Source organism: Pseudopodoces humilis, chromosome 10 (assembly GCF_049639895.1).
Source record: "Pseudopodoces humilis isolate 2021_Gansu_Grassland_sample_001 chromosome 10, ASM4963989v1, whole genome shotgun sequence".
NCBI classification, from domain to species: Eukaryota; Metazoa; Chordata; class Aves; order Passeriformes; family Paridae; genus Pseudopodoces; species Pseudopodoces humilis.
In genome coordinates, this window is record NC_142209.1 from 27,862,338 (window position 1) to 27,884,021 (window position 21,684).

General features: G+C 41.7%; 1 protein-coding gene across 10 annotated transcripts in view; it reads right to left on the reverse strand.

Annotated features, from left to right (window-relative positions):
* Positions 1 to 2,855: 2,855 nt before the first annotated feature.
* Positions 2,856 to 21,684, reverse strand: part of DAB1 (DAB adaptor protein 1) — a 142,166-nt gene continuing 123,337 nt past the window's right edge. For 9 of the 10 annotated variants that reach the window (XM_014250910.2, XM_088060582.1, XM_088060579.1 and 6 more), the window contains 6 exons: positions 19,484 to 19,546; positions 18,196 to 18,304; positions 15,927 to 16,475; positions 14,994 to 15,121; positions 13,987 to 14,085; positions 2,856 to 6,132 (listed from right to left, as the gene is read on the reverse strand). In XM_014250910.2, coding sequence (XP_014106385.1) covers positions 14,002 to 14,085; positions 14,994 to 15,121; positions 15,927 to 16,475; positions 18,196 to 18,304; positions 19,484 to 19,546 — 933 coding nt within the window. In that variant the 3' untranslated portion in view covers positions 2,856 to 6,132; positions 13,987 to 14,001. The remainder of the gene's footprint in view (positions 6,133 to 13,986; positions 14,086 to 14,993; positions 15,122 to 15,926; positions 16,476 to 18,195; positions 18,305 to 19,483; positions 19,547 to 21,684) is intronic. The other variant, XM_088060580.1, reaches the window with a different exon arrangement.

Below are 21,684 nucleotides of genomic sequence, written 5' to 3' on the forward strand. Positions count from 1 at the left end.
AAAAGATACTGATCATCTGTGAGTCAAATTAACAGTACAGAATTTACAGAAAATGCAACATCTCACAGCAACTTCTGCTCATTTCAAATCCAGCTCACTTCTGACACTGAGAGCTGTTCCTCTAATAACTGTTAGAGAAGACAAAGATGCCACAAAAAGGTTTTTGGGGTTTTTTTCAGCTAGTACCTGGCAGTAATTCTTGCTAATCCTTTATTTTTCACAAATGTCTGAGGCTGAATGGGCAGAGATTGATGCCTGTTAACCTGATTTTCCTTTAATCTATTGTGATTTCCTTCTTTTCCTGGTGAGGAGTATTTATAGAAGTGGTGCTACGAGAGCCATGAAACAGGGTTGAAAAGCCAGCAAATAATATCAGATCTTAAAAGACCTTTTTTATTTAAAAAAAAAAAAAAAATCCCCATTCTGTATCTAAAAGCCCCTTGAATGGGCAACATCTGAGGCTATTCTTCTCATTGAGATTTTTTCAGGTGCTGATAAAACATTTTAGGGTGACAGATGAGCCACAGGGCAAACACATCCATTGAGATAAGACTATTTAAAGCTCTAAAAACTAATAGCTGGAGAGCTGTTTCACTAATAGACCTGATATTTCCTGCCTCCAATAGGATAATTTCAGAAAGAGCCAAGCCATGTTACAGGTACTCAGGAAATCCTATCAGGATATCTCCCCATATTCCTCACTGTCAACAGCTGAAATGTGTAATTCAGTTTCACCCCACTTTCAGACAGCAAGTAAAACCAGAAAAAAACACCAAGCCCACACATTTATTCTCCCCCATGCCAGTCTTATCTAAATATTCTAATTACCTAAATAATTTAAAATTATTTATTAAAAATAATGATTTTTAATGGGGCTGATCCTATAAAGCAAATCTGTGAGAAGACCAATTCATGGAAGACCTCAGCACAAGAGAGAAATACTCTTAAAAATCACAACTTTTGCAGCAGTAACATCAAACCAGAGCCGGGAGCAGGAGGCTGAGTCCCAGGATGGCACAAACAGGAGCAGAAGGAGAAGCCAGGAGCTGTGCCTCCACGTCCTGATGCTCAGATGGACTTTCACTGTGTCCCTTCATCACCGCGTGCATCCCACGTTGGCTCAGGGAGGGAATTGTAGAGAAGAGATTCAAACCTCTGTGGAAAACTGCCAACAGATATCCCCTTTCATTTCTTTGACATGATATTCTTCTGACTGAGAATAGCATTTGCCAGGAAAGCAATAAATACAAACCTGACAGAACAGGAGTTCTTTAGAAAGCAAAGAAAGAAAAAAGGAAACAGTGCATGAAAGTGTATTTCACAACCTAAAAAACAGCCAGAAAGAGGTTACCTTCTCTGTTGCAGCAACTGTCACTGAGTAATGATTAAAGCACAGAAAACATTGCCTTTAATCCAGCATGAGGGAGTGAAAATTGCATACTCCCAGTCTGTACAAACAGTTGCTTTCCCAGAAGCCATGGCATGGAAAGGAGAGACCTGTCAGTGTTCTCACTGCTGGAAAACCACGGGCTGATGCTGCAAACTGTTTGCTAATGAAATTCTCATTACTGCAGGAGATCATGGCCTTAATTAGCATTGGTTAAATTGGGACCATTTCTTGAAGTGGTCATGTCTGAGCTGGGCACTCCCATGTACAATTTAGAGACTCTGAATTACAGCAGTATTAATGTGATACAGCACCTAAACACAACACAGTGAGAATCAATTCTTATCCCTCCTGGACTCACAGAATAGCTACTTCCCTCCCTCCTTGAGATTCCTCTGCCTCACCATTGCCAGAATACACCTCAAACCTGCTCATTCTCCATTTTTAAACTGAGTTTACACAACAGCTGTACACCATAAGACATTTTTTCTTATTTTTCCACCAACTTGACCATGAGGGTACCAGAAGAGGAGCAACAAGACCAGATTTAGCCTTCATTGTAAAAATGCATTTCAGTTTAAATCCATGCTTAGCTGTGGTTCATTCAAGTTGGTGTTTTGTAGCTGGTTGAAGACCAGAGATCACATTCTTCCTTCCAAGGACACCTGGGTACAGTTACCTACACACAAATCAAAATGCCATTAACACTGGTGTGCTTTCACCACAGCAGAGTAACCTTTATTCTCAGGTGGGATCCAGCTATTTCAACAATGTTCATTGACAAAGGCAAGGAATACTTCACCATGACCTACTGGGCATGAGACATCAAGAAGTAGGAATACAATAAAATATATGTGCACACATCCACACCTCTCTCTCCCCCTGTACATAAAACATGTATTTCTTACACTTAAATTTTACTGCATTACTCTGTTGGCAGAGAATGGGAAAATTCTTTCTCAGCTGAGCTTTATTATCAGTTCTGTGCACATTACAGGAAATTCTGGGGGGGTTCTGCTTTCAAAACTGCCCTGTTTAAATGTACATCTTTAATTTCAAATCCCACTTGAATGAAAAAAGTGAGAAAAATTTATTTCAGCTTCTCATGCCACAAAGATAAACGAGCTTTAGGAGCTTCACACAGCATGGGCTGTCCCAGGAATGTGGGATGATACAAATACCTCCTGGTTTGGGATGCTCATCCTAAAACACCCAAAAAGAGGCCAAAAAAGTGGAGGCAGCAATTAAAATCAGCAAGTTACGCATTTGCAAGATAAGCAACACTTAGTGTTAAAGATTAATTACTCCCCAAATTGAGGATTTTCTCCTTTCCCAGATATTTCCACTGTCAAAAATAAAGGTCGTGCCAGACACCAACATTGCATTTTAAGTCTGGCAGAATTATCCCAGAGGAACACAAGCTATGAAACAAAACTCACTGAAATGACACCTTTTTAAAATGTTTTTATTCATAACAGTATTACATGGTGTGTTACAGAAATTAATGGAAAATTTCTAAAAACTTGTTGGCTTCTGTTTTTTGTTGCCGAATGCGTTACACATAAAGTTAAAAATAATGTGTCCGTATACGTTAACAAATGGTCGTTATCTGAGGTAAAGTTAAAGTAGGTTTAGAAATGTACTGCAACAGTCATTTTATCTTTCTCATCTTTATTAAAAAAATAAGTGTCAGAATGCAGAAATAAAAATGGATGAAAACCACGGAGTAAACATTTTTGCGAAGAAGGTGCCCAGTACGTTATTGAGATGAAAGGTTTCATCAGACACTTGGATGACTACGATCTATCAAAATATCTTTTCATGACAGGTAAAGATCAAGAACCTACGGGGGGGGATGGTAACAGGATGGCTGGTGGGGTTCCCTGGTTTGTAAATTTAAAGTGACGAATTTAGTGCTAGTGAAGGATGAGGGATTAAACAATTGCACAAGCTGGATATTTGAGTTATCTACAATACTGGTACAGTGCAGAGGCCCTGCAGCCCTCTCAGCTCAGCATCCCAGCCACGACAAGGACGATCCTATGACAAGACAATCCAGAATCTGTTTTTATTCATGAGCATTGGCAAAGGTAAGACAAAGGTCCGTGGTGACGGCCCAGCTGTCTCCCGGGAGAGACACCAGAATTCCAGCCTCGTTCCCTCGGCACCTATCTGTGAGTGATCTGTTTCCTACAAATGTGATCCTCTGAGACATCAATCTCTTCTTTTCTCTGTGTTTCACCCCATAACTGGAAATGCACTGACTCCAATGTCTGTGATGAACCAAAACTGGGTTTGTGGTTCCATGTGCAGGACAAAACCCAAAAAAAAGCCGCTGAGGAAGAAAGTAGCACCACTGTGCAAATCAGGAAAATATTCTGACAGAAATGTCCTCCAGAAACGCTTCTACCTCTGCTTTTAATCCTGAAACACTTGATCCACCAAGCTTTAAATTATCTCCTCCAGTTAGAAAACTTGATCTTCCAATGGGAAAATACAATTTGCTATGAAGCTGTTTGCACATGACTAAGGAACAAGCATCAGATGACCATGGATGGGGATAAAATTCTCTCTGCAGGTTCATTAGGTCTATTCACAGTTAGTTTCTCATTCACATACATTCTGCAATGCACATTTCTCTAATTTCTCTAATTCAAAATAAAAGAATGGGAATGTGTTGTGAGATTTGGTTGCACATACCAACGATCAGCACACCAGTTATTCTGCCTTCTAAACCATTTTTACCTTATAATAGAGATGAAAGAAAGTAAAACATTTTATAACTCCAGGCCTATTTTAATCATGACAGAAATGTAAATTCTAATGTGTCAATTTAAAAACAAAATCTGCACAATAACCCTAAAAACTGATTAATCCTTTGATTCCTTTAACCTTTTTTCCTTTTTCTATTTTTCTTTTTTTTTTTCTTTTTTTTTCTTTTTAGTGTTAAACCATTAAATTCAATATACTGTAACTGCATAGGAACGTCAGGAAAACACATTTGACCTGTATAACAATTCTCTGTAGGGCAAAAATATATAGATTCTTTATGAAAATCATGTGCTAAACATATGAACCCAAACACTGCACTTTTTGTTTCATACATGTAAAAAAAGGAAGTTTTAAATTCTTTTTGTTCTGTGTGTAAACAGTTGGATGACTTCTATGCAGAGGTTCAAAGGAATGTCAATGGAAAGTGATCTCTTGTAAGTGGAATTATGTCTGTGTGATAATGCTAGACCATCAAATCATGTGTTCCCATTAATTTCACTAGCTGCTGACAAGCTGACTGCTTTTGGCAAATGTACTTGAGCTTCAGCCCATTATTGTTAAGCATGTGAAAAAACATATGTGATGTGAGAACCACAAACTGGGTTTGCCACACCTCCCAAGCACTGCAACTTGCTACCTTCTCTACTGTGTAATGGCATTAGTAAAAGAATTTTCATAACATTTCTATTTACAAAAAAAAATGGCAATTTTCATTCGAACTCCTTAAAGCCATTTCCCCTTAAACATTTGAAGAGTTTAACGGTAAGATTTTTTTTTTCAAGTTATAAAATAAAAATCCCATTTGATTTTTTTTCTGATGTACAAAAAGTGATAAAGATGAACAATTCTGATCACAGAGTCAGTTTGTTATTCCAAAATCCATGCCGTCCTTGTCCCATTTGTCAAGTCCGCTTCATCCAAACTCCTAAACCAGAAGCATACCAGTATTATTTGGCAAATGATTTTTTTTTTCATCAAAAATGGCACACAGAGAAGAAAACACTTGTCTGCATAGCATTACAGCAGCAAGATACCAAAGAAATAAAAATATTCCTTTTCTGCACTTTGTTTAGAGTTTCCTAGGAAATACTGGCTCTTTTGTCTTTCCTCAGTGGGACTCGATGTCCTTTCTCTACCCACAACAAGAGTATTCCAACAGAAAGCAGCATTTCTTCCTCATGATGTGCTAGAACTTAAAGGTCCATTTGGCAACGTTTTCAGTCAAGGATGGATAAACAACCATGTTCTGTTCTGTGGTTTCAAGTTGGGAATCATTTCCGCAGGAGGAGTTTCGCTGTTAGATCTGTCACTCATAAAAACTACAGAGTAAGACAGAAAAAAAAGAAAAAAAAAAGAAAAAAGAAAAAAAAAAAAAGACACCACCAGTATTTTGTTGTTGTTTAAATATGTCTACACAGGGGGAAAAAAAAAGGGTCAGGATCAGCCTGATGTAAATGATGATGAAAAACATGTCACCGTGACATAGAAAGTGCCAACTCATGCCCCAAAGGCTGTTGAATGATAATGCCACTGCTGCATACAGAATCTGCTTTTTGCTGAAAAGAAAAAAAAGGAATGTCTAACACCAATAAATTGCAGATGCTTGTTATTTATAGGTGGCACACAGAAGGTGACAAATGTTTAGAAGAAGATGGAGGAGATGTCCTAGTCTGATACCCAGCACTTGTGGGGACGGGGCTGCACTCCTGGCATGAGAAGCAGGGAGAGTTTTTGTTTTGTGCTGCCGTAGGAATCTTGCCATTAGTTGCCAAAAAAAGCCACATCAGGAACACTCATAGAGCCAGTCCAGGAGGGCAATCTCTCTCCTTTGTCAGACAAAATCAATCAGAAAAAAGCATGAAAGCCAAAGGCCCGCCAGGTTGTTGGGTTTCGTTTGAGTCTTGGAGCACCACAAGCCTGTAACAATGCTATTTCTTAGGTCTGTTAATCTGCGCGTAGAGAGGTTCTGCTTCCTGGGGATAACAAAAATAAAATGAGCAGACATGTCTCCAGACAGCATCTTCAGAACATTTTTACAGCATCTGCTTGAGAGCAGCGATACCTTGCGAGACAAAACCCACAGGAAGTGTTTGCTTTCTGTGCTGCCTTCAGTGATCGTGGCACCCCGTTTGAGTGGTGAAGAAAATGGGAATTATTTCCTAAAATGAATGTTTACTATCCATTTCCTCTTCCAGCACTGGCCATCTGACCCCCACTGCTGGGCATGGAGATATGAAGGAATTAAATGATAATTTATAGGTCTGGATGTTTGGAAGTTCTGAGAACTGCAGCCCATGTACAAGGCTGAGCTTCCCCCCAGCAGCACAACTGCAGAACATAACTGTGGGTTTTGCACAGCTCAGGAGAAAACCACTTGCAAACAGAAACTGCCACGGAAAGCTGAGCTAATGAAGCTGTGATGGGATTTAAAACAACAACATGAGTGGCCCATGAAGAACGAGGAGCGCCAGCCCCGCAGTTTGATTAGGAGTCTGTGGAACCATTAGTACAATCATTAAAGCTGGGAGGAAAGCATGTCAACTTGATAACAGATACTTTCTTGGGGATTTCCTGGATGTGGGAGGGGGGAAAAGCTGCCATGTTCTTCAGCTGTTGCTTCATAGCTGACACACCCTGTGCTTTCTTAACACTGCGTTCATCTCGGCTGCGGTGGGAAGCAAACCATCCATGGAACCTGGAATCCACTCTACTTCATTTCCAGAAACTAATTTATTAAACTAAGAGTGACATCTAAAAAAGGAACAAGACAGGCAGAAAGGCTAATTAATGCCACACTGCATTAACTCTCCACAGCTTGATAAATATTCAAATACCACGCCACGACGTTGAATTTAACATTAGAATCAACTTGTGTTACAGCAGCATCGGCAGGAGCTGAGTTTTGAGCAAAAAAAATCCCTCAGAAGGTCGGCAGATCACTGGGCACTGAGGAGCACAGACAGGTCTGCCAAGGGATGGCACAGGATTTTAATCACTGCTCATCAAAACGATGCTGGGGATGAGAGGAACAGCCCAAAGGTGGATCCATAGGGTACTCCAGGCTCTGTCCCATCCCAGGGCCCTGTCCTGCCTTAAAGTGCAGGAACACACAACAAATCCAAAATATGACCTTTTCCCTCCACACTAAGGAAAGTTGTCTCTTATTCCCCGAATCTGCTGCATTTCTGGAGCTTGAAGACACCCTGTTTCCCCAGCCCCTGCCCACATGGAGCCCTGATCACACTACGAGCACTACAAGTGAGATAAATCCTCTGCAATGATTAAATAAATGCTGCTGAAATTATCCCCAGCAAGAAGCAAATACATTTTGTGACCTTGAAAAACTGAAGGTAATCAAAGGAGAGGACTGAGAGTAAATAACTGCTTTTCACACACTGTGAGTTAAGTCTACCTATGCCAATTTTCACGTGCAGGCTTGAAGCTGGCAGAATGATCTATCACAGCTAGTTCAGAGAAAATCTGTACTAATTAATGTGTGAACCTGACACACACCAGGCCATTCTTCAGGCAGTTGCTGAACCTAAGGTCATTGCAAAGGGAAGTGAAAAGGAAGGAGGAGAAGAAAAGGAGAGGGAGGGAGAACATCCCTTAGGAACAAAAGATGTCAGCTTTTCAAACGCCTTCAGGGAAAAAAAAGAGCTTTTCAAAATGTCAAGTCTGCTTGTTAGAGCAGTCCTCAAATGTCCTTCAGATATGCAGATGTGCTGAAGTAACAGGTGTCCTAAGGTGCCACTGGACTCCACACCCTTGGAAGAGGAAGAGGAGGAGCTCCTCATCATCATCCGCACTTCCAGCAAGCATGAGACAGCTTTTACAATGAGAAACTTCTTTGTTTCATACCCAGCATTTATCTGTACAAACACCTGATGTGGCAAAGGCCTGCACTTCTCATGGATTGGAATAATTTCTCTTCCAGCAGACCAGAGCATTTTGCATCAAAAGTGTGCTCTTACTTCTTCCTTTCAGTTGATTTCTCCTTTCAGATGCCTAAATAAGAAATTAATTGCAGTAATTGTGTGCAGTCTTCCCAGCCAAAGGATTTTGGTCAATGCCTGAGATTTGTTTTCTAGTATTATTTTGAGCCAATTCAAGCCTGCTTGCTTTTAGCCCAACAATGCAAATGGTGTCTGTAAAATTTTGATACTCAAGAGGGCAAAAGAGAAGAGCAAAGGACAGTAAAAAGGCAAAAGGAGAGTCGAGTGCTGTTGACTTCATGGACAGCTTTTCCCACAGTGCCAGGCACTATTTTGGAAGGTCTTAAAAGGAGAAATAACCCCTCCCCCTTTTTTTTTACATAATCCACACAAAAGTCACAGGGCACGTTATGAAAAGGCAGGTGAGCATTAATTCTTCTCACAGCCTTTCACCAGCATTTTCTGCCTTCTACCACTGCATTAGGAACAGACACAGAGGGAAGGAAAGGAAAGAACTGGTCTTTGTCAGAACAAAAAGAGAGGAACAAATACAATAGCAGACAAAGCTTCTAATTCACATAAACCCCTCGAATCTTGCAGAGTTTTCCTTGCTGAACTGGCCCAGAATCACTTCTGATGTGCTTTCATCAACCCACAGGGAGAAACCAAGACAAAAACTGGAAGCATTTATTTATTTTTATTTTTTTTTTTTCTGCTGTATTCCAGAAATACTTCATGCTGCAAATCACTATATTCTCCCATTTTAAGGGCGACAAGACAGCAGCAAACACCATTTCTGGTGTAGTCCACTACTGTGTGAAGCAACAAGGGTGCTAATACTTTACAATAACATTATGTAAATGCTAGAAGTAAATTTGCATCCCATCTGAAGATATTAACACCTGCTCCCCAGCAGAACTAATCACTGGAGAGCATCTCCTGAAAGACTCAGCACCTACTCGGGTTTGCAGGAGTGAACTCACTCCAAAAACATAACTGTGGGTTAGGAAGAAACTATTTTTACCCTGGCAGCCCTTTGATCACTGCGAGGCACCTGCTCCGTGCAGAGCTGCAGGCAAGATGTTCTCAATTGTGGAGGTGAGGCCCGCACAGATTTCCGTGCCCTTTACAGCCACTTTTAGTCCTGGCTGACTGATCACAAAGGGCAGGCTCAAATGATAAAGAGTTTCATGAAATAAGTGTGCTGGAGAGCCACACAAAATGAGCATCTTGTGCTGGGGATGCAAGTGAAGGGGGTGGGAGTGCGAAGCTTCTTCTGTTTTTTTGCATGCTGACCCATAGGCAAAATAGGACAGAGTAAAGTTGGCAAGCGGGGTTGAAATTAAATATCTTTGGTGATAAGACAGGTCATTCCTATTGCCCCATTAACAGTCAGTTTTTATTTATTACCTTTTATAACTTACTAATATTTTGTTATTTTTCTCACAGCCTCCATTAGCAGCATAAATACAGCAACTTTCTAGTTCAGGATTATGCCTGGAGAGCACCTCTGTTCTTACCATAAACCTACCCAGGAATATTTCCTAGTCTTAAATATTCAGTTTCATAATTAGCATTCTACAAATCTCTGTCATTTTAGTAGTGAGATGGATGCTGTACATCCATGAAATGAAAAAGCAATGACAACTACTCAGGAAGATGAACCTGCTCCTTATCTTGGTCCTGATATAAAAATGAACTGCAGCCAAGAAACACTGATTATTTCTGGGCCCCTCTCCCAAAACAGTAGCCACACCATTATATCTGTCTACAGATCTGTCATCCACATATCTTTCCATCTACATATCTGTCAATTCTCCTTTGTAACAACTGAACCCAGTGGCCAATTTGAAGCAAATTGTTCAGAAGTCTCAAAGATGCTGAATTTTCACAAGTAGATTTTTAAAATCAGTTGTCATGCAGAAGACAGGGAACTTCTAAATGACTTCATCACAAAGGAAGCGAGGAGAGCTTGTCCCTGAATTGAACTGTTGGGTTGCAAATCAGCAAGAACGCAGCTCTAGACAAACTACAAAGAATGCTGTCTCTTGTTTAGAGGAAGAAGCTGGAGAAAGGGAAGGGTACAAGGTGACCCCAGGTGGGACTGGTGACACTGAAGAGGTGAGAAGCCCTTGTATGAGCTGGCCACATGAAAATGGACAGCTTGAAGGAGACTGCAGCAGCAGAGATGAGGATCAGCAAGCCTGAAGGATACCCCTGCTCACAGAGCAGCCTGAATTTCTCTCCTCATGCCCCTCCATATTTCCTGGGGAATAGGAACAACCAACTGAGCAGGAGACCTGAAGTGTTAATTTCAGGATTTCTCTGGAGTGAAGCAGGACTCCCCAACCTGTGATCCCCTTCCAAAGACACAACACTACTTCTCTCAGGTTCCCAGCCCTGCTCAGAGCTGTGTCTTCAGCTTGAGAACAACAGCTTTAGAGCCTACAGCAAGAGCAGGTCACCTATAATTAGGAATTTCTCCTTGGACTTTACCCAGTTCCTACTGAGCCAGGTGAAAGGCTGGAATAGGTCCTGCAAATACAGCCTGTAGTATTTTGAGCCTATTTGGAGCCCTGGTGCAACAGAAAAGAGGCAGAAGTAAGAGCAGGATACAGAATCAGCTTGATATTCCCTCCTGAGGCTCACTAAGCTCCCAGGTAACCCAAGACCTCATCCATAAATTGCTGTTTTCTCTCCACTTCCTAAAACCAGCCCAAATAAAAGAGTTATAGCAGCCCATCCCGGAGCTGACTAAGATTTTTAGGAACATTTATCACCAAGCACAGCGCTTGCTCCAAGATGGATGATGGCAGTGGGCCACCAAAGCACCACCAAAAGCTGATAGACAAATATTCTAATGAACTGTTGCTCTCCTGACAGCGCTGATGGCATCGTGAAGGGTGTGACACATTTTGAGGGCTCCTAATTGTCTGCACACATTTCTCAGAACAACTGAACCATTTTTTTTTCAGGGAGATATGCTCTAGCCACAAATGTTTTGAAGGTTTCTTGAGAATCTCTCATGAATGATTGCCAGTGCAAGTTTTGAGCTGGGCAGCAGCTCAGTAGAGCTGCGTTGGTTCCTCTGTTCAAACTTCCTGCTTTAATGTAAAATGTCAACAATAAGAAATGTTTCAGACATTTGGTAGGATCACAGTGAAGAAACAGTTCTTTCCCTCTCTCTCCTTTCACCACAATTACTCCCCACAAAATCTAAAGACAGCAGTAGGGATTAAACATAAATAATCTGAAGATGAGAATAATTTTATCCTGTATTCTCTTCACCTCTTCTGCAAAATCACTCTCCATCCTCAACGCCATGCATGAGCAAAGGGGAAACAACCAAACACAATAAACAGCTCTGCAAAGAGTTAATCTTATTTCACAAAGCTGGGCCTTCCTGCTTATCTTCAACCATAAAGGGACAAAAATGTAATACATCCATAAAATGTCACATTTACCTACTAAGAGCTCATAGCTATTTCTGGAAGGGTGATTTCTAGAGCAGCTGCTGGAAGGATGAGGATTTTGAGAGCTGAAGTTGAAGGTTGCAAAAGGAAGAGAGGAAAAATAGGAGAAAAGAAGATAATAACTAGATGATAATATAGAGTATCAGAAGGAATCAAGAAACCAAATTTCTGTGGTACCTTGAAAGATCAGGGTATAAAAAACAGGCAGGTGGATATTCTGAATACATCAAGACAAATAAAGATATTTTATGGGCAGAACTGATTTCAGGGATGCTGGGAACAGACAGATTGGACATTTTTGCACACAATGCTCTGTTCCTGAGAGGTCCATTCAGCTGAGTTGTTACTGTGCTGTTCTTGGGGTAAGAACCATGTTCTAAAGAGCAAAGTAATCTCCCATCTAAGCCACAAAAGTGGCTTTTATATAGACTGTGATTCTTTGGCACGACATGTTTCTCCCCATTAAGTTTCTCTCCAAATGCAGAGCTCAATACACAACTCCACAGTAAGTCCTGAATTGATAATTTTCCATGGAGATTAGACTTCCCGTTGCTCTGACGACATCAGGCTTCAGAATTAGATGGGCTGGCTTTGGGAAGTGGATTTCCTACGGACTGCTGCTGAATGGCTCTGCACACAGGCACAATGATATTAGTGGAACTTCACTGGAGAGAGGCTTTCTTTTTTGTTCAGCTTCCTGTTCCTGCCTACAGCTTTTAGGAATTACTGTAATACCATAATCAGGAACATTAGTTAACATTTCCCAGAATATATTTCTGAGAATTATACGTATTTGATTCGAGGCTCTACAGGGATTAACAAAAAATGCAGCAAAACCATCTGCAACCACTGGTAATACACTGTTCTTGCAGCTCTGAATTTCAGAACCACCCTGACTGTGATAAACCATAATAAACAGATGTATGTGGGTTTTTTCCAGAGTGTGGGACTCAGATAAAGGGCAAATCCTCTTTCATGATGTAGGGAAGAACTCCTGGAGTGGTCTGAAGCTGGGATAGCTGGGGATGTCAGTGCTGGCCAAGGTCAGGCAAAGGCACAGCCAAATTAACACGTGGCACCATCCATCTGCAGCAGCAGCTCTCACTGGAGTAAATAATGAATGTTCTTGCTGGAGGAGCTCATCCCAGCTTGACTTTCTCCTCACACTGTCACTTCTAGACTCAAGGAGACACAAAGCTTAATGCTGTTTTTGCTGCAGCCCCCAGGAGCTGAGTTATAGGAGTGGGAGATGCCCTCTCACAGCACCACATATTATTAAGAGAGAACTTCATTATTCCCAAGTGGATCAAAGCTAAGTTACTGTAAGATTTTTTAAATCATATTTAATGCACACAGTAAACTGACTCCTAACGAAACTACTCATTTTGACTTGAAACTAAACAGAGGATGGGTAAGTCACTGGCAAACCCAGTGGAATTTCTGTACAAAAATGGGAAGGGTTCTCCCACTGCTCTGGATTTGCTCCAGGAGCTCTGTGCTGGAGCACAGAAGCCATATCAGATCATGTATTTGGGCAATACCAAACAGGAGTGGCAGACGGGGAGAAGATAATGAAACATATTCTTCAAACAGCAACACTAGAGAGTATTTGGATGGAATAACAACGCTCAGCACTCATAAAACTTTGTAGCTTCACTGTTTTTTTGGCAAAATATATTTACTGTATTGAAACAAATCACAGAACATTCACAGGCAGCCACATTTTCTACGTGTTCTGTAACACAAAAGATGAAAAGATCATCTTTCCCGTCTGTCTGGGTTTAAATGACTTACACTGATGAATAATTTTTAAAACATCAGTATGCCAATGGTAATATGAATGATGATAATTTTCAGATGTTTTTAATTTGCAGTTGGAAATAAAAATACACAAACCCATTTCAATATTTTTTACATGCAGATAATAAACGTGCTTCTTCTACTGATTATCCTATTGATTTAGGGTAGAGACATTCATGTATCATTACATAATTTTATTTAATGACTGTTATGTCTATGGGTAAGATGTCTTATTCCATTTAGTCTGTTACATCTGACTGAAGGCCAGGGTGGCTTTGATTAAAAAAAATGCTCTGCCTAATATGTCATTAGTAGTGGCTCAGTTTCCCTATTTGCCCTCAGAATTTGAACACCAAGTAAAATAAGTCTACATTTCTTTAAAGCATGCAGGCAGCTGAAACACACATATTTGCATAAGCTGCAACACTCAGTGAATGGCAAAAGCCATGCAGACCACCAAGCACGAGGAATACACTGTGGAGGATGGAGAGGAAAAACAGAAAAGATGAAAAGGAAGGAAAAAAAAAATAAACCATGCATCCATGAAAGCAATGGCAGGCACTGGTGGAAGAGTAAGTGAACACCTCAAGGTGTAGAGAAAAAAAGGACAGATACCTACCCCAACCTGTGCTATCTAGCTACCGACCTGTGGACTTATAGTATCACCAGTTGGCTCACCAAAGGGATCACTGTTGGAGGAGGCCTGAGACCCATCAGGCTAGAATACAAGAACATAACACCTTTTTTTCTCAACAATAGAAAGTGAAAAGTCAACACGAGGTTATTTTCATGCTGTGGGCATAACAAGTACATCCTATCTCATGAAAACCAGAGAGTGAGGCCTCGCCGCTGACCCGCTCTCCGAAGCCGTAGCTGTTTCCTACGGCTGCTGCAGGCACCAAAGGACCTCACCAGTTCCTGCTGGAGCCCAGGCAGGAGCTGCCACAGACTTCAGAAGGTACTGGATCAGGCCAACCAGAACTGCAAAAGGCCCTGAAAGCCACGTGAAACAGAAAGAGTCCAAACTTAGGTTATTTTGAGCTTTTTGTTGTACCGACTCCCTCTTGCCTTTTGGCTCACTCGGGCTCCTACCTCCCTTATCCCTGGTGATTTACAGTCATTGCTTGGGTAACATTTCTTGCTTTGGTCCATAAAGGCAAAGAAATCACAAACCGAGGGCCAGAACATTGAGGAACGTAGCTAGGCAAGCAGCTGGGATGCAAGAATGTGCAAGACAACATCAACCATCATCTTTTAACACACAAACTCTTCACATCTTTCTCTGCAGCCTCATGTTTGTTGTTTTACCCCAAACTTCCTTTCCACGAGTAAAGTGACTGCTGGTGTGCTAAAGAGGACATTGGGTACAACTAACATGTACAGCCTTACATATGAACTCTGAGTTTGGTTCCTTGTTTGCAGTGTTAGTGCACATCAGCAGAAATGTTGTGCCAGCAGCTGTCAAACCCAAAGCAGGATGGGAATTCTGGCTGCAGTTCCCCCATAGCCACCACCCAGCCCTGCAGGAAAAGTTATTTCTGACACTGCAGAACAACACCTCATCAGCTTTTATCTTTTCTAGCTAAAAGGAGACAATGAGGATTTAGAAACCTTGTTGCTACTCACAGCCTCTGGCTCCTCACTTTTGCTTGGGCTTTCAAACCCCTCTTCAAAGAGGTCGTCTGCAGCAGGGTCACTCGTATGAGATGCTGATGATTTTGATGGAGAACTCTGTCTGGGTGCAGGGGTTGGAGCTAAACAAGGATTAAGGCAACAGCAACAATTATTCTGTTGATTTCTTCATAAAGACACTTCAGCACAAAATTTGCTCATGCTTTTACATCCCTCAACTTTCACCACCCCCGAGAATCATTCTCTACCGAGGAGCTGCAGGAGATAAATTCAGGCACAGTTGTCATTATCAATCCCATGGGTTGGATTTCATTTGGCAACTTCCAAATTAAGTTTGGCTGCATCTGGCCTATGTCTTTATGAACCTGGGAGACACCACTACATTACATTAGGAATGTGTGGGTCGCCTGCACTGTGGCAGGTAAGTGAAACAGGTCTCTGACTGACCCCTGGTGAATCTCATTAATTCCTCTTTTCAGCAATCTGTAAATCCCCCATCACCATGCTATCAACACTATAAGCTTATTTTACAGCTCTTCACTGAATTTCCCCATGTGTCCAATATGTCAAGCTACCAAAATAAATACCCATCCCCTTATTTCTGCAAAGTATGGATGGGACATAAGTGAAACCAATTGTAAGGTTGAGTGGCATGGGCTTCTACCAACCAGCTTGCATGTTCCCATTAAAAAACTAATTTTACTGTTTTAGAAATTAAATCTCAGACTGTAGCTATCTGGGCTGTTCATTTCTATGACCTCTGAAATTCTTCTCTGATCTTTTCCTTAATGGCTGGAACACATTTCTTAAGCCAGAAAATGCATGAAGGTTCTCAGTATCTGGGTCAGAATTTAAGAAGGGATAGAGGTGCTTTGAGGAGCAGCTATGCCCAAGGAAAGGGATGGCTGAAGGCAGATAAATACTCACGTGAATTTGTAGATGGTGTTGTGGAAGTCACAGGAGTCAAATTTAACTGAGAGATGTCAAAGTCATCACAATCATCTGCTTCCTGTGCCATCCCAACTTTGTTAAAGTAACTTGAGAAGGCCTCTGAGGTACAACTGAGGGAAGGCTGATCTGGTTTTCTTGATGGCACTGGTGGAGGCTGAGCCATCTGGAAATCTTTAAACATTTCTTTTCCCATTTTCTGTCTGGGCCTGTCTGTCTGCGGACTCGATCTGTTGGAATCGCTCGTGGGCGGGACGGTGGCTATAGGAGCAATGGTACCTTGAAACATGGCTGCTTGTAAAGGCAAAACAGTTTGTGTTGGCATGAAGGCAGTTGGCTGGAACTGGCCAGCCACGGATGGCCACGGCTGCTGGGTGGGAGGAAAGATCCCGGGCTGGCCCCACGCGATGGGCTGTCCTCCCTGCATCACCTGAGCGACTGGAGGCTGGGCACCCATGGCCAACTGCTGTTGAACAAGTGGTTGCTGTCCCCAGAAGGAGGGCAGGACAGCTCCCATGGCAACATAACCTTCAGGGAACAAACAGAGCAGGAGAGGGGAAACAAGCGGGATGAAAGATTTTAATGGCGCTGTCGAGAGCACGCAGGAAAAGCGACGCGATAAATCAGAAACGGGCAAAGCTGCACCAGTGATCCCAGAGCTGCAGCATGCTTGGGAAGAAAAACACTGAATTCACATCACTGCACAAATACAGACAGAACCACAGGCTGGTGGACTCTGCAAAGCAATCATCTCAAATTGCATCACAATGCTGCTACTACTACTACTACTAATAATAAAAAAATCCAACCCACATGATTTCAGATTAAAATCCTCACACTTGGTTATTACCCAATTACTTGAGAACATCAAAAAGATCTTGAGCTTCTGCTGCACTAAATACCTATTAACAACAAACTGCTTCAGGTATTAGGCTAACATAACCCCCTCCAGTTGAGGAGGAAATTAAAGATTAAAACCAAAATTATAATTGCTTCCTGTCAGACCTGAAGCCTCCTTAAAAGCTACCAAGAATTTGACTGTGTAGGAATTATAGGATCAGGTGTTTGTTTATTTACAACAACAACAACAAAAATGCTCTGAAACTAAAACTCCTGTAAAACATTTTACAAATTAAACTACCTAACATAATTATGTTCCACTGATAGAAGTCCTGTGCTTTACAGATAATGCTGCTTCACACTTAAATTCAATACTTACCACTAATACTTTGCATAATGTAACTTCTCTCTCAATTTTAATACTGCTATAGCTTTAGAACTCTTGTTTCCAACCTGTTTCCTCAGCCCTCCTGTACCTTTTCCTCTTTGCTTTATTTCTAGGCTGGTTTTGTAATCACTAATATAAGGGTGGCTGCTATATTGTACAGAGAAAAGCCCAAAACTCAATGAAATTAAAAAATAAGGAACTGAACTCTGGGAGACCTAATTCCTGACTGATGGAAGGAGCAGTAGCTCAGATACATTTCTGTTCTGAGAGATGTCCAGGATGGATTCTCCAGACATTCTTTGATCTCTCCCCTGCTGTGACCTCATCCCAGCAGAAATTTCCATCTGGCATTATCCCCGAACACTTCACTGCCACTGTAACCTGCCTGAGGTGCAGTGGCTCATCTGGTGCCATCAAGGGAGGTAACCAATTAGAAAGTCACTGCTGAATGATTCAAGGCACTCCTCCTCCTCCTCCTCCTCCTTTCCTTTCCCAAGTGGGGCTGAGAGCACTGGGAGAGAGTAGCAATCAAACCACAGTGTCCGTGCAGAATGCACCCACCTTTTGAATTCTGAGCACTCTGAGGAACACAGGGAAGTCTAGAGAACATTCCAAGATTTGACAAAGTGGAATATCTTTGAAGTGTAATCAAATTCTCAGCCTCTGTTTACTGGAGACAACAGAGAATATTCACTGCTATCACAGAACCCCCAAATCTAAAGTAAATGCTGTTTTCTCTTTTGCTCCTCTACCTAGAAATTCTGCTATCCAGATGGCTGAACTATGCTTGAACTCCCAGTGACTTTTTTGGCTTCTGCTTTAAAAAATGTAGGCAAATTCAAGCTAATGTACTCCCTGCCTGTTAAAGACTTGCTTTGCCTTGCCCTGAAGCACTGACCTCAAAAGCCTTCCCCACTTCCAGCCTGCTAAAATCAGTGCCCCGAGTACTGAAATGCAAACCAGAGTTGGGCTCTGATCCCCAGATCTGATTCCAGACTATAATTCCAGTGCATTTCTTACCTGAGGGTACGGCAGCAGTGCTGAAAGGTACAGAACCAAACATGTCTGTACTAGCAGGGAGTGACTGGGATGAAGATGGGATAAAGGCATCACCTGGAGTAGCAGGAGTCTGCAGGGACACAGGGAGAAAACACAAGGGTGATGTGTCAGCTTCAGCTTCTGCTGCACATTGCTGTCACATCACCTGGAACTCTAAAAATCCAGGCTTGGATTGAAGCACAAGAAAGAAGAAAGAATGGGAAGATGCAGAAGGAAAGAAGCAACAGAAATAAAAGTATTAAGAGTTTGTTGGGGATGGGGAAAAAAAAAAAGAAACAAATGGAGAAACTTTTCATCAGAGGAAAAAAATGAAGGTGAAATTTGCCTGGAATACATCACACACAAAATATTGACATAATTTCTTTCTCCAGAACAGACATTGTGATTTTAGGTGTTAGGTGACAAAATGGAAAGGCAGTGACCAATACATTAACTTTTAAGTTATTATTAACAGTTAAAGTAAATGAAATATCTACAGGATTTATGGAAAACTGAATAAATATTGCTTCTAATTAACAAACAGGACTAGAATCATAGGTCTGCATTAAAGGAAAAGCCAAATTCAATTGAGTAAGCTGAGGATGAGCAGGAAGGGATTTGAGCATCTAGTCCCACACATGATCCAGAATATATTGGAGATTTGAGGCTCCTGACCTCCAGCACTTGACTTTTCTCAGTATATTCACACTTCTCCACAGCTTAATGTAAGGCTTTATATGAAATAACACAAAAAGCTTTATATGAATTTTTGTTTGTCATCTTATAATGCTGAAAACGTGTTAAGATGTTTGGTTTTTTTTCCTTTGAAATACATCCAGCCCTTTCTCTCTCTCTCTCTCTCTCTCTCTTTTTACTTCCGTCCTTTAACAGCAGTTCTGGGATCTGCACCTGGTGGATCCAGAGACATGAAATATGAGGCTGTAACTGGATCTTCTGCAGTGCAGTGGGAGTGCACTGAAGCATTTCCCTCTGACAAATACCAGGGAGGGAGATCTGCAGCTCAGGTTGCACCCTATGTGACAACACTAGGGCAGAAAAAAAAAAAATAATCAAAGGTATTTTTGCACATTGTCATGAAGCAGGGACTGCACGTTCAATTTCCTTCACTTTTTATTTTCCTGCAACCTAAAAACTACTTTGAAATCCTCCCCACTGGAATGGCTGAGGACACAAATTGTAAATGTGCTCCATAGATGTGCTGGAAATAGCATGCAGGGAAGAACACAGAGCAGTTTCCCTGGGTACTCACTGGGGGAGAGGTTACATCAGGAGGAGTGGACATGTCCCCAAAAAGCTCTAGTTGGGTAACAGCCTGTAAAGAGAAAAAAAAATCCATTTATCTTTTGAGGAGAAGAAAGTGTGAGTTAAGTAGTTACAACTTGTAAAGTTATCTGGTAACAGCAAACAAGATAAACCTCCCCAAAGTCCTGCAGGCTTCAACTGTGAAGTCCTGCATGGAGGAAGCACCAAGGCTCAAGCTGTGGGATTTTAATATTGCTAATGGACCCAAATAGCCAACAACTCACTGTAAAACTATTCTGTAGGGAATTCTCCACAATGAAAAAAAAATGAATAAAACACAAAACAACTATCCAGAACAGGACTGGATGTATTACTGCTCAGCCTTTAACATCAGTGAGCTCCAAGCGTGATTTATGGCCAGTGGTTCTCCCTGGCTCCTTTTCTAAATCCTCACTTGAAGGTCTTAAAGCATGGCAGCAGCACATGGAGTGCCAGAAGGATACAGAAGGGAAGGGCTTTTAAAGTGCTGCCTGATTTCCCCTTGCCCATGGGACAGGTGTGACCTGGATAAGTGGACTTGAAGGAGGATGCACAATTGGGTTATTGCAAGTTTGTGGCTCTACATTTAATTCTTGTTAGAAATGTTTCCTCGGGACACCCTTCACTGGGAGCTCAAAACAGGTCACCCATGCAGGCCTGGCTAACTGGACCAGAAGAGAAAACACACTTTATTATAAGAAGCATCTTGAGTGGCTGCATAATCAAAGCTCCTTCACATGTTCTAGAGCAGATTTACTCCCACCCACCTGCAAAAGAGTTCAGCTGGAGTTCAGGGATGTTAAAGCACAGATCCCTCAGAGCTCTGCAGGAAACCCAAACCCCATCCACCATCCTTACCAGGCTGGTTATACTGCACCTATAAGCAAAGCTTTGCTGAGAACCAGAACTCTTCACTACCTTTCTTACTGATTTTCCCAGAATCACACCCACAACATGTGGGAAGGCACAATTCTCATTATGATCAAGATTTAATGCAAATCTTAGTTTAGCTCATTGAATCTCCTCCCCATCTTAGGCACATAAACCTTGGATCCTCCTATCACCCAGACAGGTTTGACATTCAGTTGAGTCTTGTCCTCAAAAGCAGCCCCTGAAAGCTTTGGGCAGTAACCAGACTGGCAGGTCAGGCTTTACAGCTTTCCAGGAGACCAAGATCACCCCCAGATTTTTTCCTGCCTTTAACCTTCCATTACAAATTACCCCTTAAGGAGTAAGACTACACATATCAAAAGCTTATACATTTTTGTTTTCAATCCAATCTCTATTCCCACACATAAAAGCAACACCACAATCGCTCAGAATTGGAATTTGTCTAAGCAGCTCTGCTGATTCTCAGCTTCACATCACAATGCACCCAGGGATGAATTATCTCACATTTTCCCACATCATTTTTTATATTAAAAAGATCACATTGCTTAGTGCTATGACAATGCATTTTCTTCTTCTGGGCTTATATATCCCTCTAAGTATCTGCATGGAAATGCAGAAGGGGGAAAAAAAAGGGAAAGCCACGTTTTCTTCAGGGTATACCAATTGTAATGCTCTGTACTAAAATACTGCCAGGAATAGCTTCTGAAAAAAAAAACCCAAACAAGCAACAAACCTAGCCTAAGCCCCTTCTGCAGTGTGCACAAACACATTAGGCAAGGGGTGTTAAAATGCCCAGGAAAGTGGGAATAATGACAACAGCAGCACTCATCTGGAAATCACTTCAAGCCTCCTACAGGCACTACTGACTCAAGAAGTGTCAGGTGACACTGAAATACTCCAAGAGCCACTTTCTTCTCATCTCTCCAAACTGCTTGTTTAGCATCACCCCAAACCTGCCCTTCTCCTGCCCCCACCATGAACTATTCACTGTTTGCTGGTAAGAAACACTTGTGTCCTTTCCACGAGCAAAAGCTCCCCTGTGCCTCCACCCCAGATGAGCAAGCCAGGGAGGATGGGAAAGGGCAGGGTGCACACAGCTGTGTGCAAAGCTGTACATTTCTTTGTGGAAAAAATAGTATAGGTTTCACAGGAACACTGGAAATTGACAGTCAGTATACTTTTGAACTTTGGATTATATGAGATGCATTTGAAAGGTGGTAACTCAGATTCCTGTGCCTCCATCCTCCCGGATAATGGGAATAATAATACTTTTCAGAA